Consider the following 27006-nt stretch of genomic DNA (forward strand, 5'->3'; position numbering starts at 1 on the left):
TGACCAGATAATCTGCTTTCAGCATCGTTGGCTGAGGAATGTATATTGACCAAGACACCAGTGTAAATAGTGCTAGAATGTGTAGATGAGTGTTAACATTTGGGGAAGCCGAGGTGAATGAGAGAATGGGGAATGAAATAAGGATTGGTGTAGAATTAGTGTGAATAAGTACTTGACAATTAGTGTGGACAATGTGGGCTACAATCATGTCATGGAATAGTCCTTCATTCACCAAGAGGGTAGAAGGAATTCAACTTAATGGGTCATTTGAAAAATAGCACCTCTGTTGGTGGTGCCAGAGAGGGGCTGAATGGCATTTCTACCCTGATTTAGGGTCACTCTTAAAGCCTATGCTGGGTCCGTTTCCCCATTCTGGCTCCCCTCTTAACCCCTCTCTTAATCACCTCCTTCTGGTGCTCTTCCTTCCCTTTCTCACATGGTCCACTCTCCTCTCCTGTCAGATTCCTCCTTCTTCCTCCCACACACACCGACCTTCCCCTCACTTGGTTTCACCAATCACCTGCCAGCTTGTACTCCTCCCCTCCCCCACCTTCTTCCCCCCTTTCTTTCCAGTCCCAATGAAGCGTCTTGGCCTGAAACGTCAGCTGTGTATTCCTCTCCATAGATGCTGCCCGACCTGCAGAGTTCCTAAAACATTTTATACGAGGTACAATGGATCTTAGGTAGGTGGGTTATGGCAATTATAAATGCCCCGAGCACTCTTATTGCTGAAGGGAGAATCAGCCGGGTTCCATCATCACCAATGCCCTTCCAGTAACTTCTGCAGAAACATGGACGTGAGGACGTGGGAGGGATCAGGCTTCTGAGATCCTTAACAAACAGTATTATGAGGCTTCAGCAGGGCGTGATGAAGCCCAAAGGTCAATCGGAAGTCCAGAAGTCAAAGCCCGATGGCCAAAGCCCGGAGACTGGAGACTTGTCCTAATTTGGAGGGCTGATCATGTGGGTGGGTAGGTGGGAATGAGGTAGGAGAGGGGCTTGTTATACTATTATTGTTTGGTTGCTTGTTGTGTACTGTGTTGTTCTGAACATTGTGGCAAGGTATGTTGGCGCCAGAATGTGCAACGACACTTGCGAGCTGCCCACAGCACATCCTTTGCGGCCTCCTCTACATCAGTGAAACCTGATGCAGATTGGGGGACCGCTTCGTCGAGCACCTCCGCTCCATCCACCACAATAGACAGGATCTCCCAGTAGCCACCCACTTCAACTCTGCTTCCCATTCCCATTCAGATATGTCCATACATGGCCTCCTCTACTGCCATGATGAGGCTAAACTCAGGTTGGAGGAGCAACACCTCATATACCGTCTGGGATGTCTCCAGCTCCTTGGTATGAACATTGAATTCTTCAACTTCCGGTAATTGCCTCCCCCTCCCTTCCCCCATCCCAGTTTCACTCTGCGCCCTCCCCCAGCTGCCTACCACCTCCCTCATGGTTCTGCCTCCTTCTACTACCCATTGTGCTTTCCCCTATTCCTTCTTCACCTCTCCTGCCTATCCCCTCCCCCACCCCTTTATCTTTCCCCTTACTGGTTTTTCACCTGGAACCTACCAGCCTTCTCCTTCCCACCTTTCCCCCACCATCTTTATAGGGCCTCTGCCCCTTCCCTCTACAGTCCTGGCTAAGGGTTCCAGCCCGAAACGTTGAGTGATCATTTCCACAGATGCTGCCCGACCTGCTGAGTTCCTCCAGCGTGTTGTGAGTGTTGCTTTGACCCCAGCTTCTGCAGAATATTTTGTGTTTACATCCTTAGGTGTGTTGTTAATGTAAATGATTCAGTTCATGGTGTACTTCCATGTGATAAATAAATCTGAATCCTTCATGGCTACTACTGCACAGTAAAGAGACGTCTGTGTCCTTGGAGGACAATATAAGAAAAATGAGAAGTGGAGGGAGGGATGAATAGATCTGAAACTCAAAAGTTTAGTATTGTTAGAATCAGTTGTTTTTTTATACTTTTTATATAATATTAAGACTAAAGTACAGTTTTTTTTTTACTGACACAATTTGTATTTTTAACCAACTCATGCTTTTCACAGTATGTGGTGGTTCGTCCCCACTTACTGGCAGAAGGCCGTACACCTTTTCATTTTAGAATTGGCTAAGTACTAGCCAATTACACATGCTATAATTGTTTAATTACATAAACTTTTGATTGGATTTTGTATCTAAGGAATTTCTGTTATTTGGATTACAAAGGTGATAGATTTTTCCAAATCATCAGCCACCCTTTGAATCTATTCAATCTCTGCTTTGCTCCTCAGCTCCTCACTTAAGTTTCAAATGCTCTGTACCTTTGTTTAAACTTTAAAATAAATGACTGTAAAGAATCGAAGTTTCTCATTCATTCTTGAACTCCAAAAATAACCCAGGGGTTGAAAATTACAGACATATGACAACATGCAAAAATAATGCTTTTGATTCTTAAAACTCCTCCAAGAGGACAACTTTGTTGTTGGGTTTGAAGGCTTGTGTGCCTCAGTGACCTGGAGATCTAATTGGCTGGAGTCAGGGCTTTATGTTTTGGCTGTTGGTAGGGTCACCCATGCCAAACAGGTCAAAGGGTAGAGGCCAGAGAAAGAGTGGTCCACTGGTCCTCCAGGTTCAAGGGTTCAGCTCAGGGCTAACAACATCGAGTGGTAAAATTGTTACGGAAACAGCAATGAAGAATCCTTCTACATCTGTGTGCGACAATATTTGTGTGCCAGAGATGGAAGACCTTCATTGCTGCCCTAAGTGGCAGTGGATGGGCAGTAGAGATCTTAAAAGTGCTAAATGAGGAACAATCACCCACTTTACACCATATCACACCCACCTTATAACCACAAGGAAGGCTCAACTCACATTATCGTCTAACAAAGAAAGATAATTTATGAATAGAAGTTGACGTACTTTTCACATCATTTGTAGGGTCAGTGTGCCGATAGATGTACCCTTCCAGGTAGGACTGAAACTTGGGCGAAGGAGAGAAGAAGGCCAAACAGATGGCCATGAGTTCCCAGCCGGAGGCTAAGCTTTGGTAGCAGAGATTGTCTGTGGTCTGCCTGCAGAGCTGGATGTAAAGTTCATCTCGAATGCCCTGCATGGTCCAGCACTTGGTGACGATCATGAGGGCAATTGGAAGCCTCTCCATCCGTGTCTGCCTGTCACCCATGTACATCTGCACAAGCTTGAAGAGCTCACAGGCGTCTTTCTTGATGATCCGATCGTTGGTGACCAGCATGGGCTTCTTGATGGAGCCTCCAACCCAGGACAACATGTTGGCAATGGACAGCCGGCGCCTAAAGATGCCCCGGGTGTGCATGTTCAGATGCTTGGCCGCCCAGTCTTCCATACTCTTCTCCGGAAGGGGCTTGCGCAAGGTGGTGTACGGAAAATGATAGCCCACATTGATAGTCTGTCCACCTGAGTTCAGTTTACGATTGCCACCCACGTTCTGGACCTAGAAGTGAGGGATAAAAATAATTTAACTCTACTTTTGCTTGTAATGTGGAACATAATTGCATGCATCAGCATTTACAACAGAGAGCAGAAGGTGGTAAACCTACGGAATTCATTGCCACAGATGGCTTTGGAGGTCGAGTCATCGGGTGTATATAAAGTGGAGGTTGAGAGGCTCTTGATCATAAAGATGTGAAAGATTATGGGGAGAAGGCAAGAGAATGGGGTTGAAAGGGAAAATAAAATCAGCCATGGTTGAGTGGCAGACTTGATGGGCTGAATGGCCTAATTCCGCTCCTATGCTTTATGGTTTTATGGTCTTATTAACAAGGCTTCATTACGCAGGCTGCTTATTCCATTCAGTTGATGAGCAAGACTTTGATTCACAGCTGGAATGGAGGGACAGTTAATTACCCAATCTCAGCTCTGGACCTCAATACTCTTGCCCAGTAAAATGCACAGCAAGCTCCCACACACTATAATATGCTAGGGACTAGATAACCTGTTTCCAGGGTTTGTTGGCTGAGAAGTTAATACTGAGTTACGGAGTTTACTCCCATATCTTGTGCTCACTACAGTTCAGATAACCGAGGAGTTACACTTCTCTCCGGCACCTTGAGATTTGCAAGATTCTGAATGGATGAGTGTTACGTACCCGCAAAGCAAGGACAACGGAGTAGTAAGAGAACCCTGGAGCAAAGAGAGAGAGCACCCTCTGCAGGTAGGAGGTCCAAATGATTCACTGCGTGGGGCCTCAAGGGGCTGGGCATTTACAATGGAATGGGAAAAGGCTCCTTTTCTCAGGAGGGTTGCAAATCTTGGGATTTCTCCACCTTGCAAATTTATGGGTGCTCAACATGTTCAAGGCTAAAACAGGAGCATGTCCGAGGGATATGGGAATGGTGCAGAACGCAGCTTGAGCTACAGGAGCAGCCATAATCTTGTTAAACAGCAGCATAGTAGAGGGAATTTCTTCACTCAGAGGGTAATGCGAGTGTGTGGAACGAACTACCGGCGGAAGTGGTGGATGCCGGTTTGATTACAACATTTAAGAGAAGTTTTGGATAAGTACACAGATGGGAGGGGTATAGAGGTCTATGGTCTGTGTGCAGATCAATGGGACCAAGCAGAGTAACAGCTCGCATTCCATTGGAAATGATCAGTCCCTTACACCTTCGTTCTCAACACCTGTCAATGCAGAAACTTGTAAATCTCAAGGTGACAGAAATGGGCTGAAGAGCCTGCTTCTGCGTTGTACAGCTCTGATAACCTAGGGATTCTAACGTTCTTACGATGGTGACCCGGGCTGTTTTAGGCTACAAGTACGTTAGCTTTGACTGACGTTCAAGTTAATTCCACCCAGCCAGGGTACCAGGAAGGACTCTCTAAATGACCTTGGTGTGCACCAAAGGTCAACTTGTTGGGTGCGGTCTTTCACTGATTCTACTGAGTTCCTTGTCGTTACTGTGGTTGTCTGCAAGAAAATGAATCTCAGGGTTTTATATATATATACACACACACACACACACACACTTTGATAATAAATTTACTTTGAACTTTGACATCTGATCTGAATTCCTTTCCTAATCAGCATCCGCTTTTCTCAGAACAAAGAACATGTGTTGATATTTATTGAGATACAGCACTTTCCGGCCCTTTGAGCTGTGCCACCAGCAACCCTCAATTTAATCCTGGCCTAGTCACGGGACAGTTTATAATGACCAATTAACCTGCCAACCGGTAGTCTTTGGACTGTGCGAGGAAACCAGAGCACGCGGGGGAAACCCATGTGGTCACGGAGAAATTACAAACTTCTTACAGGCAGTGGAGGGAACAGTGCACTGGGCAAGGCAGTGGACCCCACCATTGCCACCTCACTCCTATTTGTCCAATATCCTGCCAATATTATTAAGCTTTACACCTATACAACGGTCACTTGAGAGAGATTCTCAAGTGGCTGGAGAAAAATGGAGAGCCAAATGTTCAATGAATCAAAAATATTCTGGTTTCCCTCATTTTCGAGCCTGGGAGATAAACCTCTCAGAATCTGAGAATGATCTCGCACTGAAATCTACACCTGGTTTAACAAGTTCCTGATCAAAATCCCACTTCTCCATTCATTCTCTTCAGTTTCTTTAAAATGCCAGCCAATTCCCCTTGAAAATTTACAGACTTTTTTTTGACAGTTGGCACGATACAAACCCTTGCTGTGCCAGAACTCTTTACCACAGCTTTCTCTTGAACGCTAATACCATGAGTTCAGGTTCTCTTTCTCCTTCCCCAACCCCCCCAGGAGATACAAAAATCAGTCGCTAAGATCAAAAGCATCGCAATTAAGATACCACAAATTGGGCACAGAGAGAAAAAAAACATTAAGCTGCATTTCCTTCATATTTAATTCAGTTCGTATTGCTGCTGAAACATAATTATGACAGAGATATACAGTTTTAAAAATTTACAACGAATTTTTCTCAGGAATTTACTCTAACTGCTCGCCCATTAATTGCCGAAGAATCCCCCTGAGATGCTACCCCATTCAAACAGCTGGGAAAGCATTGATCTCTCTGGTTCTCATGCCTTGTTGGCCCCTCACTTAAATGCCTTAAGGACATTTCCCCACAATTGGAAACCCTCTGAGGGAAGAACTACTGGGGTGAAGACCACCGAAGTTTATTTTTATAAGTACTGTCTTAGTGACCCGTGCATGCTCAAAAATTCTTTACATCCTGGCTTTTGAATCTCACTTTGTGCTTTTTTTTTTAGGGCTTTTACAAATAGCTTCAAATCTCTTGGGAAGTGAGGGGCAGGGATGAATGAAATCGAGCTGATTACTTGCAGTACCCAGTCACTGTTCTCTCTCCACCCAAGTCCCAGAGCATTAGGTAAAGTTGATCTCGAGTCTGGCCAGGATGACAAGTTCTATGGTTGAACTATTCGCCAGTGTCACAAGTCTGCGTAATGCTGGCAGGTAGCTCAGCCACAGAGCAATTCATCCTAACATTTAGGGTAATAACTGTTTGTGAAGCTGCTGGTTCCACACCAGCAGGTTCAGGAACAATTAATATCCTGCAACCATCAGGGTTCTGAACCACGATGGATAACTTCACTGACTCCGACTCAACTCCAAATTGACTCCACAGCTTACACTGACTTTCAAGGACTCCACAACTCATGTTCACAGGATTATACAAATTTTTTATCCCCACAATAAAAATTGCGCCACAGTAAGCATAGTGGTTAGCATGACGTTACAACAGCTCGGCATTCCCGAATTCGAGTTCAATTCCTGTGCCATTTTGTACGCAGTCTCTGTACGTGCTTCTCGTGGAATGTGTGAGTTTTCTCCAGGTGCTCCGGTTTCCTCCCACAGTCAAAGACACCCCAGGTAGGTTAACTGGTCATTGATTAGGTCAGGGTTAATAGTGTTTGCCGAGATTGCTGAGGTGGTGTGGCTTGAAGGGCCGGAAGGCCTACTCTGTGCTGTATTACTAAATAAATAAAATCTGTCTTCTTTTGCACCTTGGTCATTTGTCAGTATTTGTTTGTGTACAGATTTCATAAATGTTACTGTATTTCCTTATTTACTTGTTAATGCTTGCAAGAAAATGAATCTCAAGGCGACATGTACGCACTTTGATATTTACTTTGACTGTGAGTATTTAATGCTTAGATTAACTTGTGTAAACTGGCTGCTTAGGCAAGTCACTGTAACTGTGGAACAGTGTTGCCCAAAGATTTAGTTTGAATCCCAATCTTGGGTGCAGGCTCTGTGGAATATACGTTTCATACTCGGTGCTGTAAGGTTTCTCACACATCCCATGTATGCAGCAGGTGGTTAATTAGTTCCTAAAAATCTTTCCTTAGTGTAGCTAAGTGGAAGAACTGTCAGAGTTGATCACATGTATGTTACAGACCATATTACAGAGGGAACAAGATTCATGGGATTACTTTCCTGTGAGCTGGTATGGACCAAAGAGGACAAGTGGCCTTTATGTTATAATGATGAGGTAATGGCAAAAATAGATGGATAAGGGGCAAGAAAATACCTCAGTATAAGTAATGAAAGCCCGACACAAGTAGACCAGATCAGGATCCGGAATAGTTTGGGAAACATGGCTGCAAACCAAGTGCCAAGCAATCTCCCAACACTGCACATTGTTGAGAGAATGGTGCAGCAAGACCCAGAGAGTTACTAAGAGTTCCAGAGAAGGATGGGTTAGCAAGGATTAGTGACTTGTGGGGTTGTTACTGAATCTTGGTGTTGAAAGCGTGACAATGCTTACAGACTGTCCCCAGCACATCCTCAGATTGTGTTGGTCAATGATGCAAACAAATCACATTTCACCGTATGTTTTGATACACAAGTGATAAATAAAGCTAGTCCAATCTTCCAAAAACATTGCTGCCTACTGGGCAGAAGGAGGTTCAAAATTTAAAGTAAATTTATTAACTAAGTACATAAGTGTGACTATGTACAATCGTGAGATTAATTTTCTTGAGGGCATACTCATACTTGGGTGGTAGAGTGGAGATGTGTCCCTACCAAAGGAGGTGCAATGCAATCCTTCCCCTCTGCTAGCCTGCAGGTCACCCTTGAACAAGGTGTTGCACCTGCTTAGCCCCACCCTCCTCGATCAGTGTCACGTAAAGCCATGGGAGCAGGTGGTCGTATGAGCAGTTGGTGCAAATCACAAGTACTGGTTATGCAACCACTGACACCAGAGAGACAAACTCTGAGGAGTATTGATAATGGCTGGGGTTACTTGTCTTGTAAAGACACTCCCCAGAAGGTGACAATGGCAAACCATTTTTGCAGAAAAGTTTGCCAAAAACAATCATAGTCATAGGTAGATCATGATCACCCATTACTATGTGACATGGCACATAATGATGATGATGATGACATTCAATAACTCCAATAACTAGAACATAATAAATTCTAAAAAGAGAAAAAGAAATAATAAGCGAATAAATAAATAGGTAAATGAATATCAGTGGAATATTTCTCACTAAATATCCATTAGTGAGACTTGGTTGCAAGAGAGGCAGTACTAGCAGCTCAATATTCTGGGGTTCTGTTATTTTAGACATGACAAAGCCGGAGGGGTAGCATTACTAGTCCGCGAAAACGTCACAGAAGAGCTCCATCAGGACAGATTCAAGACCTCGATTAGTGAGGTGTTAAGGGTGGAACTGAGAAGTAAGAAACGCATGACCATATTAGTGGGGCTATATTACAAACCACCCAAAAGTCCTGGCTATTTGGAGGAATAAATTTATAAAGAGATCGCAGACTGTTGCAAGAAACACAAGGTTGTTATTGCAGTGATTTTAACTTTACACATATTAACTGGGAATCTCATACTAGGGCTAGAAACCATAGAAAGGGTGCAGAGGAGATTTACAAGGATGTTGCCTGGATTGGCAAGTATGCTTTATTAGAATAAGTTGAGCGAACTCAGCCTTTTCTCCTTGGAGCGACAGAGGATGAAAGGTGAACAACCAGAGGTGTATAAGATGATGTGAGGCATTGATCGTGTTGATAGTCAGAGGCTTTTTCCCAGGGCTGAAATGGCTAGCACGAGTGGGCACAGTTTTAAGGTGCTGGGAAATAGGTACAGAGGAGATGTCAGGGGTAGGTTTTTTTTTAAAACGCAGAGAGTGGTGAGTGCGTGGAATGGGCTGCCAGCGGCGGTGGTGGAGGTGGATACGATAGGGTCTTTTAAGATACTCCTGGATAGGTACATGGAGCTTAGAAAAATAGAGGGCTATGGGTAACCCTAGGTAATTGCTAAGGTATGGACATGTTCGGCTCAGCTTTGTGGGCCGAAGGGCCTGCATTGCGCTGTAGATTTTCTATGTTTCTATGGCTAGAAAGGATCGAGTTTGTCAAATGTGTTCAAGAAAGTTTCCTTTATCAATATGTAGAAGTCTCAATGAGAGAACATGCGATACTGGATCTGCCAACAGGGCAGATGACAGAAGCACACTTTGCATCCAGTGACCACAATGCCATTAGCTTCAAAGTAAGTACACAAAGAGATAGGTCTAGTCGGTGGCCAATTTTGCTGGCATCAGAAACGATTTGGCAAGCTTGGCTGCTTTCTGGTAAAGGTGTAGTTGGAAAGTGGGAGGCCTTCAAAAATGAAATGAGTATAAAGCTTGTATGTGCCTGTCAGAATAAAAGGTAAAGATAACTAGTGTGGGGAACCTTGGTTTTCAAGAGATATTGAGGTCCAGGTTAAGAGAAAAAAAAGAGGCGCACAGCAAGTAAAGGCAGGTAGGAAGAAATAAGGTCATTATGGAGTGTAAGAAATGCAAGAGGACACTTAAGAAAGAAATCAGGAAGGCCAGAAGAAAGCATGAAGTTTCTCTAGCAGACAAGGTGAAGGAAAAACTTAAAGGACTCTACAGGCATGTTAAGAGCAAATGATTGTTAGGGATAAAATTGGTCCTCTGGAAGGTCAGAATGGTAATCCATGTGTGGAGCCAAAACAAATAGGGGAGATCTTATATAGGGGAGATAACACATTTACTTGGGAGACAGAAAGAATCTATAGAAATGAGGCAAACTGGAATCAACTTCATGGACCCTGTATAGATTACAGAGGAGGGGGTGTTTGCTACCATGAAGCAAATCAGGGTGGATAAATCCCCAGGCCCTGAAAAGGTGTTCCCTTGGACCCTAGGGGTGGCAAGTGCAGAAATTGTCGGGCCCTAGCAGAGATATTTAAAACATCCTTAGCGACAGGTACCAGAGTGTTGGAGAATAGCCGATGTGGTTCCACTGTTTTTAAAAAAAAGCTCCAGATGGAAACCAAGAAATTATAGGCTGGTGAATCTGACATCAGTTGTGGGAAAGTTATTGGAAGGTATTCTAAGGGACCAGATATGTAATCATTTGGATAGACATGGACTGACTAAGGATAGTCAGAATAGCTTTGTGTGTGGTAGATCAAGTCTGACCAATCTTGTCGCGTTTATTGAAGAAGTTACCAGGAAAGTGGATGAAGGCAAGGCAGTGGATGTTGTCTACATGGACTTTAGCAAGGCATTTGACAAGATCCCGCATGGGAGGCTGCTCAAGAACGTTCAGTCACTCAGCATTCAGCACGAGACATTGGCTTGTGCCAGAAGCCAGAGTAGTAGAGGGTTGCCTCTCTGACTGGAGGCCTGTGACTAGTGCAGTGCCACAGGGATCGATGCTGGGTCCTTTGTTGCTTGTCATCTATATCAATGATCTGGATGATAATGTGGTTCACTGGATCAGCAAATTTGTGGATGACACCAAAATTGGGGGTGCAGTGGACAGTGAGGAAGGCTATCATGGCTTACAGAGGGATCAGCACCAGCTGGAAAAATGGGCTGAAAATGGCAGATGGAATTTGATGCAGATAAGTGCTATGGTTTTGTTGTCAGCAGGACCAACCGGGGTACGCTTTACACAGCGAACAGTAGGGTGTTGAGGAGTGTGGTAGCAGAAAAGGATCTGGGAATATAAGTCTGTAATTCATTGAAAGTGGCATCACATGTAGATAGGGTCATAAAGAAAGCTTTTGGCACATTGGCCTTCTTAAACAAATGTATTAAGTACAGAAAATGGGATGGTATGTTGAAGTTGTACAAGACATTGCTGAGTCCTAATTTGGAGTATTGTGTGCAGTTTTGGTCACCTACCTACAGGAAAGATGTAAACAAGTTGGAAAGAGTGTAAAGAAAATTTATAAGGATGAACCTGAGTTATAAAGAAAGACTGAATAGGTTAGGATTGTATTCTTCAGAATGTAGAAGACTGAGAGATGATTTGATACACAAAACTATGAGGGGTATTGATAAGGTAAATGCAAGCAGGCTTTTTCCATTGAGGTTGGATAGGATTACACCAAGAGGTCATGGCTCAAGGATGGAAGGTGAGAAGTTTAAGGGGACAATGAGGGGAAACCTCTTCACTCAAGAGGGTCGTGAGAGTGTGTAATGAGCTGTCAGCGCAAGTTGTCCATGCAGGCTCTAGAAGTTTGGATAGGTACATGGATAACAGAGATACAGGGGCTATGGTCCCAGTGCAGTCTGTTGGGAGTAGACAGTTTAATGGTTTTTGCCATGGACCAGATGGGCTGAAGGGCCTGTTTCTGTGCTGTAATTCTCTATGACTACAGAAAGCCCTGTTATAAAGACAGGGTAATTGGATTTTGCACCGTCAATTGAGGGAGAGGATGGTATTAACCAGCTGACAACTCAAAACCATGCCATTTAAGATGTTATTTTAAAGTAGCTTTTATGGCTTCTGAGCGTGTCAGTGTGGTTTCAATATCTCATCTGAAAAGTGTCACTGCAAACTGCTGAGTACTCTCACAAACCCCAGGGCCGGGGAATCAAGAACTAGAGGGCATAGGCTTAAAGTGAGAAGGGAGGGACATTTTGTTTTACACAGAGGGTGGTATATGTGTGAACTGTGGTTGAGAGGGAAAACAAATCAGCCATGATCATACAGCAGAGCAAATGGATGGGTGAAGTGGCCTAATTCTGCTCCAGTGTCGTACGGAATCAGCTGCCAGAGGAAGTGACTCAGCCAGGTAAAATAACAACTTTTTAAAGGTGGTTGGACTGGTAAATGGATTGCAAAGGTTTAGAAGGTTATGGGCCAAAAATTGGCAAAGGGATTAGCTCGGATGGGGCTTGGTTGGCCAGAAGGGTTTATTTCTGTGTTGAAAAACTCAGGGCCTGTACTCACTGGGAAGTCAACAAGAACGAGGGGAGATCTCATCAAAACCTATCGAACGTTGAAAGGCCTCGATAGAGCAGAATGGGAGAGGATGTTTTCTATGGTGGGGGAGTCTAAGACCAGAGGACACAGCCTCAGAATAGAGGTACATCCATTTAAAATGGAGATGAGGAGGAATTTCTTTGGCCGGAGAGTGGTGAATCTGTGGAATTCGTTGCCACAGGCAGCTGTGGTGGCCAGGTCACTGGGTATATTTAAGGCAGAGGTTGATAGATTTTTGATTGGGATATGGGGAGAAAGCAGGAGACTGGGGTTGAGAGGGAAATTTCATCAGCCATAATGAAATGGCAGAGCAGACTCGTGGGCCAAACGGCCTAATTTTGTTTCTACGTCTTATGGTCTTTTGGAAATTACATTCCAATTGTGCACCAAGTCCAGCTTCCAACTATTAAGCTCAAGCACACAAGTTAAAAAGAGGCGCCTCTTACCTGTGGTGTGTTCCGAACAGGGCTTGGTAACGAAAGACTAATCTGACTGGTTATGCTTCTTTCCAATGAATTGCTGGAAAAATCCACCTTTTCAAATGTTCTTTTCTGACGGACAACTTCCTGCCGCGTTGACAGTTCACTATCAACTGAGGCTCTTATCTCAGAGTTCAATTTATGCAAGGACCTGTTGCTGGCTGCAATGTTGTCCTTTGAGCCGAGGTTAGCGTACTGCCTGAGGTGGCGGCCTTCAGACTGCAGGCGAATCTTATGAATGTCTGCCAGAATACAACTCTCGGCGATGTCCGCGTTCAGGCTTGCCTGGCTGCCCCTGACCTCCGCAGCCCGGCCCACCACTGCGCGCATCTCTGCCATCAGCTTCTCGTTCAGGACGTTGAGCTCACTGCTGCTGCCCAGGGACCCAGGCCTGGCCTGGCCTGCTGCGGTCCTCCTGCCCTTCCTCCGCCTCAGGCTGGGAGAAGGGCCTGTCGAGTAGCCCGAGTCCTGGTGGCTGATCACAGACGTTGGGTACTCCTGTGACTGCATGCTGCTCTGGCGACTGTGTAGCTCGTTGCCTTTCAACGAGTTTGCGTCCAAGATCTTCCACTGTTGCTTGTTGTGGTCCTTGGCCACCAAGGGTCCTGAGTGAGTTATAGAGCTGTTGCACGTCCCATTTGGGGAAGGGGTCTGCTTTGAAGCTGGGTCAATGTTTACCATCTGTTTAATGTATTCTCTGCCGACTGGACTGTATTCCGTGTTGGACGGCTTCCTTGTGTGTTTATTGATACCCTGTGGCTGAAAGGCAGAGTTCTGAAGCAGTTTCGTCGGCCCCTTTTGTGACGCCTGGCTAGCGGTCTTCTGGGCTGCCGCTTTACCGCGAGGAGCCCCCTCCGGCTCCACCTCCATTGGCGGCTCGTCGTAGATCGGCGACTCAATTGGAGGCTCATCATAAATGGGAGCTGCAGAGGCACACTTTGGAGATAGAGGCTGCGCTTGCCCGGATTGGGCCTTCTGGGGGGTCTGGTGCTGAGGGCCGTTCGTCAACACCAGACAGAAGCCCCCATTCTCGGTCTTCTTTAGGTGAAGGGATGGCTTGGACTCGAGGGCGGTGGGGGCCTTCCCCCCGAGTGGGAAGCAGGCAGCCTGTTGCGCTTGGGCCTGGCTTGAGGTTCTGGCCGAGTGGGGCTTCTCCGCAGTGGCTGATGTTATGTTCTGTTGCTGGGTTACTGAGCCGTGCGAGGAGACCGAACTCGTTCCACTGTCTACTTTTACCAGCATCGATGCCTTTGTGCCTGGGGCAGGCTGCCAGGTGGGATTTGTCCTGAGGAAGAGGAGATAATTTTAGCATTACATGTTCCTCATTCCGGCATTAAAAATAGCAATAAAAACTGGAATAATTAACATTGATGTACATCATTACTATGATATACTGAGTGTACAAGTGTTTCATGGAATTCAGGCCCAGAAGCACCACACAGGAAGCACATATCTCACTATGTGACCCCTGCAGACTCTGTCAAGGTGAAGTGCACATGAAAATGCAAGTTATAATTGTGGTGGGTTTATTGTGTCACTAGAACATTACAGCACAGGGCAGGCCCTTCAGCCCACAATGTTGTGCCTGCCTTTTAACCTACTTCAAAATAAACTAGACCATCCTTCCTACACAACCCTCCATTTTTCTATCATCCATGTGCCTATGCTAGAGTCTCCTAAAGCCCCCAAAACATCTACCTCTAAAGAACTTCACTCTGACATCCCCCCCACAACATTCCTCCAATCACCTTAAAATTATGCCCTCTCGTATTAGCCATTTCGACTGTGGGAAAACACCTCTGGCTATCCACTCAATTTGTGCCTCCTGTTACCTTGTACACCTCTATCAAGTCACCTCTCTTCGTCCTTCTCTCCACAGAGAAAAGCCCTAGCTCGCTCAACCTATCCTCATAAGACATGCTGTCTAATCGAGGCAGCATCCTGGTAAACCTCCTCTGCACTCTCTCCAACATTTCCACACCCTTCCTATAATGCAGTGACCAGAACTGAATACAATATTCCAGGTAGCTGTGGTTTGAAATGTTCTTAAACAGCAGTGATGGAAAAATTACTGGGCAGTGCAGCTGGTAGAGAGGTTGAGATGCACAATATTCTATGCCAGGTCTAACCAGGATTTCATAGAGTTGCAACATTACCTCACGGCTCTTGAACTAATACACACACACACACACACACATAAAATTTGAAGATCTCTATTTATTGGCTAAGAACATACTTATTTCAATACTGTGTACAAAGTAAACAAAATATGAACGGTGTATTAACATAGAACATAGAACAGTGCAGGCCGGGGTAGTGGTAGAGACAGCCACATTAGGGGCATTTTTAAGAAACACTTAGGTGGGCACATGGATGATAGAAAAATGGAGGGCTCTATTGGACAGAAGGCTTAGATTGAGCTTGGGGTTGTAAAGGTCGGCACAATCTTGTGCTGAAGGGCCTGTACAGTTAGTTCTATGAAATAGGTCAGTAATGATAAAGCTGATTCTGATGTTGTCCATTTTCAAAATTTAAGCATTGGATGAACCAGAGAGAAGCTGGTCGACAAGCCTTCAGGGTGCAAAGGTTGACACTGTACAAAGTACGAAACCCTGTCCGTGTTAAAGCTGCATTTATGGCTTTGTACCTATGCCCATAATTTCAGAAGAATGTCCTTGGCCCCATGGAGTGATCATCAGCTCTACTATTTATAGACAAGAGGAAGTGATGGAATTTCGTTGATAGATGCTGAGGAAAGCTGCAAACTTAAATTAGCTTGTGCTTTAGCCTTGGCTCTGAAAACAGATGGATAAGGGCAGGACAATAAGGTCACCTGTTTGTCCTGGGATGCAGGAACGGCACAAAATAATAAAATAATTCTAATGGCAGTCGTTAATACTCATGGAAAATCCATCCACAAATTCCAAGGCAGTTATTAATACTCATGGAAAATCCATCCACAAAGGAATGCTTCACTGTCGGAGGTGCACACCTGGACAAAATGCTGAAGAACTAAGAACTAAGTGTTCACAAACATGAGAAAGTCTGCAGATGCTGGAAATCCAAAGCCACACGTCGAGGGAAAAGCCTAAACAGTCGACGTTTTGGGCTAAGACCAGAAGTTGACTTTCATATTGCCATTTATGAGAACTCGCTGTGCACAAGTTTGGCTGTTAAACACCTGGAGATGTTCTGAGGTTAAGCACAGGGATATGCAAATACACATAATTTTTACAATATCTTCAACCAGCCAATCAATGTCAATTCAGTTACTGTCTTAATTTCTTACTTTCCAGAACAAGGTAAATGCAGCATCGATTCAAACCTTAACTTCCCAGCTCCTCCAGCTGAAACTCCGTACAAAAACTGAGCAGACTTCTAACCAGAAAGCCAGCAGAGAGAAAGTAAAGCATGCAGTGGAACAGGGCCAAAAGGAACAGAAAGGTCTGTCTTCCTGTGTACACTTAGTATCGGAATGTGGACCAATTGGAACAGTCCCTTCTCAATGGTTTAACTCTTAAACTGAAGTAACAATATTGCACTGGAGATAGTTTATTTGTGTTAACCTTGTGAAATCGATTTATCATTTCAAACACTTTTTTTTTGGATCAACTCTCAACCACTGATAAAGAATACAGAACTTTTCAGAATTTCGGTCTCTTGAGAACACCACCTGTGCCGACCATGATGCCGATTTCGAAGTTCAAAGTAAATTTATCACCAAAGTACGTACAGTACAAAAGTTTGAGACACATATATAGAGCTAGGGTGCCCAAGACTTTAGCACAGTACTGTATTTGTCAGCATGGAGTGAAAAGCGAGTTTGTAAATCTGGTGGGAGCAAAGGATGTTGGGATGGCAAGGGTAGAGTGTCACGGCAGCGGTGTGGGACAGGTGGCAGAGGAGGAGTGCCAGGGGCAGGGGGTAGCACAAATGCAGACACACCCAACCCTGTGACACCAGGCAAGGTCATTTGATTCTAAACAATCGGTTCATTGATCATTACCAAATACCTTTCTGGTGCTTCCCGCTCCCTCCCCTCCCCCTTCTCACAATGATGATTCCCCTCTCCCTGCCCCTTCCCACTCTCAGTCCACAATAGAGACCCATATTAGAATCAGGTTTATCATCACTCACATATGTCATGAAATTTGATTTCTTTTTGTGGGAGCAGTGCACTGCAAAACACAGAATTACTACAGTACTGTGCAAGTCTTGGGCACCCTAGTTATATATATGTGCCTCAGTACTGTTTCTGAGGCCTTCCGCAGGTTACCAGTGTTTATGTACAGGCCATACGTAAAAACAATATTTCAGAGACTAACGGAATGGACACGGTCACTTCCTGCCATTTTGTGGTCTCAGTTCATGGCAGTGTTTCAGTCTTGCAAACAGCACGAGTTAAAAACATTTCAGATAATCAGAAGCCTGCTGTAACTTGGAGAAGACTCACTATTCAATTCCAACCACCAACACACTTGAAATAAAAAACTCTTTAATTAGTTTTTCTGATCAATGTTTGTTTCTGTACTTACACAAGGTTTTAGTGATTCATTCACACCTGATTCCCTCTCCTCCTCCATCTCTGATGTTCCGATTTGACATTCTCGGATGTGAAGACAATGATCTCACTTAGCTCCATATGGAATTCTATTTGCATTAACTATACGCACTGGGTTGATCAACGCTCCTGCATAAGCTCCAGTTCCATCCTCACTGATGACTATGCCTTCCAAGTACAGTGCTATTTTTGGTAACAACTCCTCCAACCACATCATTAACATGAGAGAGAACTGTGCATCCCAAATAGGGAACAATTGACTATAAGAATTATCACAGCACACCAATCAGGAAACAGGCCCCTGTTCCCATTCTGTACGTCTCCTCTCCCATAAGTGTTTTATGCTTTGACGGACCAAGAGCTTGACTGTAAAGATATGGCTACTTTTCCATTTAAATATATTAAATTCTTTAAATGCATTAACCATCAATCACATTGACAACATCTTGCAGTTACCTAATGCAGTGAAGCACATGAGGTAAGACGTTCTGTGCTCTGCTGTGTGGCCCTTGACCACCAGCTCGGGGTTCCACTTTCTGCTTTGGGCTCCAGGCTTCTCCCAGACAATCTGCGCGGTTCTAAGTTTGATCAAGCACCACATACTTCCCATTTCATAGCACAAGAGTTGATTGGGAAAGCTACCAAAATGAATACCTTGCAGCTATCAGCGGCCACTGATTGGGGTTTGATTCTTGCCCCGTCTGTAGGGAGTCTGCACATTCTCCCCGTGACCTCGTGGGTTTCCTCCGGGTGTTACGATTTCCTCCCACATTCCAAAAGATGTACAGATTAGGGTTAATTAATGAGTTGAGGGCACAAACTAGGTTGGCACTGGAAGGATGGGGACTTGCAGACTGCCCCAGCACAATCCTTGCTGATTTGATTTGACGCAAATTACACACTTCACGATGTTTCAACGTGCATGTGACAAATAAAGCTAATTGCTTTATATCTTCTTTCATCTATTTCATACACATCTCAGACAAGCAGAATTAAACAGATCTTTCCACAGGTTGCCAAGTTTTTAAATTGGTTAAATATCTCATCCCAAATGCATCCACTTCCTTTTGCCCGTAAATTCAAACTGTTTAGAATACTAAACGCTTTCATGTCTCTGTGCCCTAAGTGGACAAAACCCTCACACACATAAACTCTGCATTTAACAGCAGTGTTGTTTTCTGATCCACCCATTCCGGCTCCTTCACAGGGAGGCTGCAATCCTGCCAGCTCCACTTGAACTGAGTAATTAAAGTTTATGAAAATGTCTTCCTGGAACCACAAATCCAAGTTCAAAGTTCAAAGTAAGTTTATCAAAGTACATATATGTCACTATATACAACCCCGAGATGCGTTTTTTTGTGGGCATACTCAATAATCTATAGAACGTATATAACAGAATCAATGAAAGACCACCCAACTAGGGTGTTTAATCAGAGTGCAGAAGACAACAAACTGTGCAAATACAAAAAGGAGAAAGTAATAATAATAAATAAATAAGCAATAAATATTGAGAACATGAGATGAAGAGTCCTTGAAAGTGAGTCCATAGTCTGTGCGAACAGTTCATTGATGGGGTAAGTGAAGTTAACCCCTTTTGTTCAGGAGCCTGATGGTTGAGGAGTAATAACTGTTCCTGAACCTGGTGGTGTTGGTCCTGAGGCTCCTGTACCTTCTTCCTGATGGCAGCAACAAGAAGGCAGCATGACCTGGGTAGTAGGGGATCTCTGATGATGGAGGCTGCTTTCCTGCGACAGCACTCCATGTAGCTGTACTCAATGGTGGGGGGTGCTTTACCCATGACAGACTGAGCCATTTTCATTACTTTTTGTGAGATAAGTGCAGATCAGATGAAGAAATAACGCTACTTTGGTGTTTTATTGTATTCCTCTTTCACATACGAAGGCAAAACTAAGAGAACAAACCAGACCATGAAAATTGCCCACAGAGCTCCGTTTAAACGAACTAGCAATTTTATGATTTCTTGAAAGATTCAGCGAACTTGGCTCTCAGGAATGCAGGTACGGTACTTTGAGGCACACAAAGGTCGACCATCGCCGACTAAAGAGTCAAGCCAGGTTAAAGCATCGAGACCCAAGAGTGGAAAAGAAGCTGGAGTTCAGCCCCACTACTCTGAGCCTGCCAAAATCCCCGATCTTCGCCCATCCATCTGCCTGCGTGTGACCTGTCACCCTCTCTTTCACTACTACCATGGGGCAGCTGTCTTGGGTCCCAACACCACCAAGTTCAGGAACATCTGTTGCCCTGTAGACAGTGGGCTTCTGGATTGGCATGGCAGCTTCACTCGTCTTGTGTGGAACTGACTCCACAGTCTGTAGACCAGGGGCTCCCAACATTTTTTTTATGCCACGGACCAATACCATTAAGCAAGGAGTCTATGGACCCCGGATTAGGAACCCCTGCTCTAGACTCATTTTCAGGTACCCTGCCTTTGTCATGTATGGTTTTTCATGGATTCTGTTGTACTTCTTTATTCTCTTGCAAATGCCTGTAAGAAAATGAATCTCAAGAAACACTAACTTAATTATCTAAATTGCCCTATATCCTAATTGTGTAAGGAATGTATCTATAATCTCTACAGCACTTTGTTCAACGTGAGTTGTTTTTAAATGTGCTGTATAAATAAATTTGACTTGACTTGGCTATAATGATTCTAAAAGCTTGAAATTTATATTCAGTTACGATCAGGGCTGTTTTTTGATTCACACTTCACTGTATGTTTTGATGTACATGTGACAAAGCTGCTCTTTAATTATCACCTTTGGCAAAATAGTACATATTCTATTACTAAAAGCAACATTTGGCAAACTAACCCTTGGTTTCAGTAAGTAAATATGCCATATCAGTAAGTGATACCTGCACACTCAAAATTGTCCACTGCCTTCATTATTTTAAGTAATTGCCTTAATTACTACAATTACAAAATAATTCTCCATCCTTCGACGCATTTTCAAAAATGAACAGCTATTTCATGCCTACAAACAAAAGCTTTTGGTTAGTGGTCGATGAGGGAAAAAAAATTACATTTTGAAAGTTGTATTTTTTAAACCAAAAAGCAGAACTACAACAGTAAAATATTTATTTTCCAAACCAGCACAGAGTAGGCCCTTATGACCCTTCGAGCCACACTGCTTCAGCAACCCCCGACAAATCTGATTAACCCGAAACTAAATACTGTTCTTTGTTAATACCCAATTCATATTTTAGTTTACCTTGTAATATGACAAAGCAAATAGAGACTTTATATATACGGGGGGGTGGGGGTGCTTTAAGGAATAATAAGTTGCAAGTTGATAGGGTGGTTAAGAAGGTGTATGATTTGTTGCCCCTCAGTAGTTGGGGGATTGAGTTCCAGGGTTGTGAGGTAATGTTGCAACTCTGTAAAATCCTGGTTAGACCAGACTATTGTTAGACTATTGTGCAGCTCAACCTCTCTCCCAGTTGCACTGCCCAGTGATTTTCCATTGTTATTGTTTAAGAACATTCAGACCACAACTACCTGGAATATTGTGTTCAGTTCTGGTCGCCTCATTATTCAAGGACGTGGTAGTTTTTTTTCCTTGGCCTGCGTGCGTGCAAGCCTGTGCATGTGCATGTCCGTGATAATGTCTTTTTCATGGCTTTTACAAGGCACGGAGCGAGAGAGAGAATGTGTGGTGCGCCACTCCTCACACAAACATTTTCGCAGTATTTTCCCTTTATTTTATGAGGTCGAGTTGAGATCTCGACACTCAACCCGGCACGGATGGAAAGAGTACTCGGGAGCGGACCCGACTAGTTTCAAACCCGGGAACCTCCGCTCCCGGGTCCACCGCCAATGTTGTTGTGCCACCAGCCGGCCCTGGATGTGGAAGCTTTAGAGAAGGTGCAGAGGAGATTTACCAGGATGCTGCCTGGATTAGAGAGCATGTCTTATGAGGATAGATTGCACAAACTAGGGCTTTCTCTCTGGAATGAAGGAGGATAAGAGGTAAGTTGATGGAGGGGTACAAATGATAAGAAGTACAGATGGAGTGAATATCTACAGACTTTGCCCCAGGGTGGAAATGGCTAATACAAGGGGGCAAAATTTTAATATGACTGAAGGAAAGTATGGGGTGTGTGGGGGGGATATCAGAAGTAACTTTTTATTTTGAACACAGAGAGTGGTGACTGCATGGGACATGCTGCCAGGGGTAGTGGTAGTGGTAGAGGCAGATACATTAGGCGCGTTTATGAAACATAGATAGGCAATGGAAGACAGAAAAATAGAGGGCTGGGTTAGATTGATCTTGGTTAAAAGGGTGGCACAATATTGGGCCAAGGGGCTTGTACTGTGGTGTACTGCTCTAATGACAGTACTTTTAAACCTACTGCTTGGGTGCAGGCTGTGAGGAAGTGCTTTATTTGTAATTTCATCCAACAGAGATGGAGAGCAAGGTGACATCATCCACGTGAATACTGAGGACTGGGCAGGTGGTGGAAGTGGGCACAGTCTCAGAATAGAAGAACGTCCCTTTAGAAGAGAAATGAGAAGGTAATGCTTTAGCCAGAGACGGTGAATCTGTGGAATCCATTGCCACAGGTGGCTGTGGAGGCCAAGTCTTTGAAGAGATTGATAGACTTTTGTCAGGCAGTCAGAGGTCATGGGGAGAAGGCAGGAGAGCGGGTGTTGAGAGTGATAATAGATCAGCCATAGTGGAATACCAAGAAGATCTGATGGACCAAATGGCCTAATTCTCCTATAAATCAGCCATAATTAAATGGCAGAGCAGACACCAAGCACCAAATGGCATAATTCTGCTCGTATGTCTTATGGGAAGAATCCATGAAGGGAAGGAGAATAGAAAACACAATCCAACCAAAAAAAAATAATGCTCACAGTTAAAAAGACCAGAGGATATATCTGACCAACTGTTTTGAAGAAATAAAGAAAAACAGCTGTGGAATTAGGAATGAATTATCACTGTTCTTAAATTACAAGAAACCTTCAGGCAATAGTTAATCTCTGATGGAGTGTGGAATAAAAGCCCCCATTTATTCGACAAGGATCAATAAACTCTTCCCGGCAACAGCCTCTTGTTGGAATTATAGTCCCATGGGTTCACAGCACTTGGCCCAAATGATCATTCTTCTCCACGTCTCAACAACAACTGTTAGCAGGCTGTGTAGGAAGGGCACAATAAACCAGTTTAATCCCACCCTTTTCCACAAAGCACAACACCACTTTCAAATCAAGAGCATCCACAAACAGGGCAGAACCCTCATCTTGATACATTAACCCATTACCTCAAAATCCACAAAGTCAACCTGCTCGAAGCTGTCAGCATGATCTAGACTGACTCTGCAGACAATGTTGTGGCTTTATAGGATCATAAAACTATGAATTTAGCTTTTGAATTCTAGCACCAGATTTTCCAAAGGTTAACTTGCAGGTTGAGTGTGTGGTGAGGAAAGGAAATGCACTGTTAACAATCATTTCGAGAGGACAAGAGTAAAAAGGTAAGGTAATTCTGAGACTTTATAAGGCACTGGTCAGACCCCATTCGGAGTACTGTGAGCAGTTTTGGGCCCCACGTCCAAGAAGGGATGTACTGGCATTGGAGAGGGTCCAGAGGAGGTTCACGAGAATGATCCCAGGGTTGAGCTTTCGATGGCTCTGGGCCTGTACTTGCTGTAGTTTAGACGAATGAGGTGGGGAGAGGGGTCTCACTGGAGCCTATTCAATATTGAAAGGTCTAGATAGAGTGTACATGAAGAGAATATTTCCATTACTGGGAAAAGAGCACAGCCTCAGTACACAGTGACACCACTATAGATCAGACGAGGAGGAGCTCCTTTAGTCAAGTCAGAGGGGGTTGAATTTGTGGAATTCTTTGCCACAGACGGCTATGGAGGCCAAGTCACTGGGTATATGTAAAGCTGAGGTTGATAGGTTCTTGATTAATAAGGCATCAAAGGTTACCCCTTCCCCAAGGCACACAGGGATAATAGACTTTTTTTTCCTCCTCGGAAAAAAGTCATGCTGCTATCAAGTACAAAACCATTGGATTCCTGCCTGGGAGGAGAGAGGGGAAATGGTTTTGGGTAAATAGTGGTTAATGTGGATGGCACTCTGTGCTGGCACAAGATTACCTACTCACGTAACGTAACAACTAATCAAACCAGAAAGAAACATGTCCATAATCATTGTCCATTCATGAATCATTAAATATGTGAGGTTCAAACTAGCAACCACCTATGCAGTTAGGGGGAAAGAATGTCATCTATTCCTGATAACAGGCCAATCCTACGACATATTCACACGTAGTGCTGAAGCAAAAATAATCCCAAATTTGGTGTTCGGTTGACGTGATAAACCTAAATTGTATCTGAATAATCCTCTGGACTTCTATCTATTGTTAAGTAGTGAGATAAAGTGACTTCAAAAGTCCTGTCCTCCCCAATAATTCCGAAAGCTCTTGAATGGATTAAAATATCTCTGAACTCCATATGAAATATCTCTTAAGCATTGCAGACGGGTTTATAAATGAGCTTTTTTTCCTTTTCTTTCATCCACCACAAAACGTGGGTTTTCCTGGCAGCCCCCATTTTGGTTCTACTCTCTAATTCCACTCCAACATTTCACTCCATGACCACCTCTAATTTCACAATGAGGCCACACTCAGGTTGGAAGAGCAATACCTCATATTCTATCTGGGTAGCTTCCAAACTGAAGACACGAATATTGATTTCTCTAACTTCCAGTAATTTCTCCCCCTCCCTCCTCTCTCTTTTTCCTTTCCCCGTTCTGGCTTCCATCTTACCCCTTCTCTCCCCATCACCACCCTCTGCTGCCCCACCTCCTTCCTTTTCTCCCATTATCTACTTTCCTCTCCTATCAGATTCCTCCTTCTTCAGCTCTTTTCCTCTTCCACCTATCACCTCCCAGCTTCTCATTTCGTCTCCCTCACCTGTTTTCACTTATCACCTGCCAACTCGCACTCCTTCCCCTCCCCCCACCACCTTCTTCTGGTTCTTCCCCCTTCCTTTCCAGTCCCAATAAAGGGTCTCGGCCCGAAACGTTCACTGTTCATTCCTCTCCATTGATGCTGCTGAGTTCCTCCAATACATTGTGTGTATTATCTCTAGATTTCCAACATCTGCAGAATCTCTCTGTGTTTATCCTTTTGATTAAATTAAATGGATTTTAAGCCACGATCAAGCAGAACTGTTTGGCTTTGCCAGTTAATTTCACTCTTCTCGGTGGTGGCGGGGGGGGCGGAACTGATTGTTCAGACAGAAACAGTTCCAATTTCAAGCAGCTTCTGATTCTGCACAAAAAAATTATTTATTTTGGCAGTCAGTTAGTTTGCTCCTTAATTTAAACAAATCTACTGCAGTTCTGGCCCACAACCATGATGCCAATTGAAAGGACAACTTTCCAAGAACGATTTCCTTAATTAGTTGGGCGATCATCAGCCTTGCATGCAAACTGAGCGTTCCCAGAGGAGACAGATCCAAAACTCAGACCATCTAACCCCATGCGCTCTTTATCCACAGACACATACACTCAGCGGCTACTTTACTAGCTCTCTCCTGTACCTAAGGCAATGGTCATTGAGTTTATGTTCATGGCTTTCTGCTGCTGTAACCCATCCACTTCAAGATTCAATGTGCTGGGCATTCAGAGATGCTCATCTGTCCACCACTGTTGTAACGTGTGGTTATTTGGGTTACCGTCACCTTCCTGTCAGCTTGAACCAGTCTGGCTATTCTCCTCTGACCTCTCTTATTAACAAGGCATTTTCGCCCACAGAATTGCTGCTCACTGGATGCTTTTGTTTCCTCATACCATTCTTGATAAACTCAACAGACTGTTATGCGTGAAAATCCCAGAAGATCAGCAGTTCCTGAAATACACAAACCACCTCATCTGGCACCAACAATCATTTCATGGTCAGAGTCACTTAGATCACATTTCTTCCCCATTCTGATGTTTGGTATGAACAACTGAGCCTCTTGACTATGTCTGCATACATCTTTGCAATGAGTTACTTTTTTACTGCCACATGATTGGCTGACTAGCTATTTGCATTAAAAATGAGGTGTACAGGTGTGCCTAATAAAGTGGCCACTGAGCGTATGTATCTCAACATCCTGCACAGCACCACTTTCAATTGCTCCCCTTTTGGTGTCCATATCTTCAGCTGCTGGACATCAAGCTTTGCATTCCTAAATAAGCCCTAATAGAGGTGTATAAGATTATTATGGTCATTGATCGTGTGGATGGCCAAAGGCTTTTTCCCAGGGCTGAAATGGCTAACACGAGGGGGCATAATTTTAAGGTGCTTGGAAATAGGTACTGAGGGGATATCAGGGGTAAGTTTTTCACAAAGAGAGTGGTAACTGTGTGGGATGCACTGCCAGCGGCGGTGGAGGCGGATATAATAGGATTTTTTATAGAGCCTCTTAGATAGGTACATGGAACTTAGAAAAATATGCGCTAGGGAAATTTTAGGCAGCTTCTAGAGTAGGCTACATGGTTGATACAACATTGTGGGCTGAAGGGCCTGTAATGTGCTGTAGATTTCTATGTTCTATGTTGTTCTATGTTCCATTCCACGATCATGTGAAACACTCCTAAAAACTGCCTTTTCCTGGTATCCTAATGTTTAACAGATTTATTGAGTATGCCCACAAGAAAATGAATCTCAGCATTGTATATGATGACATACATGTCCTTTGTTAATAAATTTACTTTGAACTTTACTTCTGTATTTGCCTTGTTTGATAATCTTCCTTTGAAAGACCATTTTTGTTTTGCTATGTTAAATGGCAAAACGCAGAAATAAGTTACTGTTTTTGTTGATAAACTCAAGAGGTTCTACAGATGCTGGAAATCTGGAGCAATGCAGACAAAATGCTCCAACACTTCCTGCAAAAAAGGAGACCTGCATTATTACAACGTGGCCGGGAGTAAGAGTTTCTGTATTGGTGCCAAATCCAATTATTTTGCTGGAATCGGATTTGGGAATTCTCGATGACAGGACCTCAAACAAAGGACTGGAGGGGAAGATGTGGGATGCTGGAAATCCAGAGAAACACACACATAAAATGCTGGAGGAACTCAGCAGGTCAGGCAGCATCAACGGAAATGAATAAACAGCCCATGTTTCGGGTCGAGACCCTTCATCTGGACTGGAAAGGAACGGGGCAGAAGCCAGAAGAAGGTGGTGGAGGGAGTGGAAAGAGTAACAAAGGAAATGGGCTAAAGAGAATGATACCGTACAAGTAGTTTAAATGTAGCCTCAACAACTATAGGGTAAAAATGAACAAAGGTGTCAACAAGGAAAAGTAGAAAATTCTGGGAACATTCAGGAATCCGGGCAGCATCCAAGGAAAGGGAAACTGAGTTACCAAAGGTTTTCAAACTGTTGCCCTTTCTACAAATGACCACCAGTATCAGGGTGGAGGGAAAGTGAGGCAGCAGATCGGCAGTCAGATCTGTAGTTAGGGCTCTGCCCATGATCAGGGACCTGGACTTAATGCAACCTTCCAGGGGTAGGGAGGACAGTGAATAGATTGGAGGATTGAAAACATAGGCCAAATATTTAAGGGGAACCTGAGGGGAACTTCTTCATTCAGTGTGGTGTGAGTGTGAAACAAGCTGCCAGTGAAAGTGACAGGTGTGGGCTCGATTGCAACGCTTAAGAGAAGTTTGCATAAGTACATGGAAGGGAGACGCAGGAAGGACTATG

General features: G+C 44.0%; 1 protein-coding gene across 3 annotated transcripts in view; it reads right to left on the reverse strand.

The window, feature by feature from the left end:
• Positions 1 to 27006, reverse strand: part of arhgap46b (Rho GTPase activating protein 46b) — a 226097-nt gene that overhangs the window by 31525 nt on the left and 167566 nt on the right. Inside the window, exons 1-3 of one of the 3 annotated variants that reach the window (XM_072243562.1) lie at positions 17244 to 17425; positions 12676 to 13993; positions 2917 to 3466 (exon numbers count right to left, since the gene is read on the reverse strand). In XM_072243562.1, the coding sequence (XP_072099663.1) occupies positions 2917 to 3466; positions 12676 to 13950 (1825 nt within the window). In that variant the 5' untranslated portion in view covers positions 13951 to 13993; positions 17244 to 17425. Of the gene's footprint in view, positions 1 to 2916; positions 3467 to 12675; positions 13994 to 15997; positions 16057 to 17243; positions 17426 to 27006 lie in introns of those variants that run through there. The other 2 variants (XM_072243552.1, XM_072243542.1) reach the window with 2 other exon arrangements.

The sequence above is a fragment of the Mobula birostris genome, chromosome 2, assembly GCF_030028105.1.
Source record: "Mobula birostris isolate sMobBir1 chromosome 2, sMobBir1.hap1, whole genome shotgun sequence".
NCBI lineage: Eukaryota > Metazoa > Chordata > Chondrichthyes > Myliobatiformes > Myliobatidae > Mobula > Mobula birostris.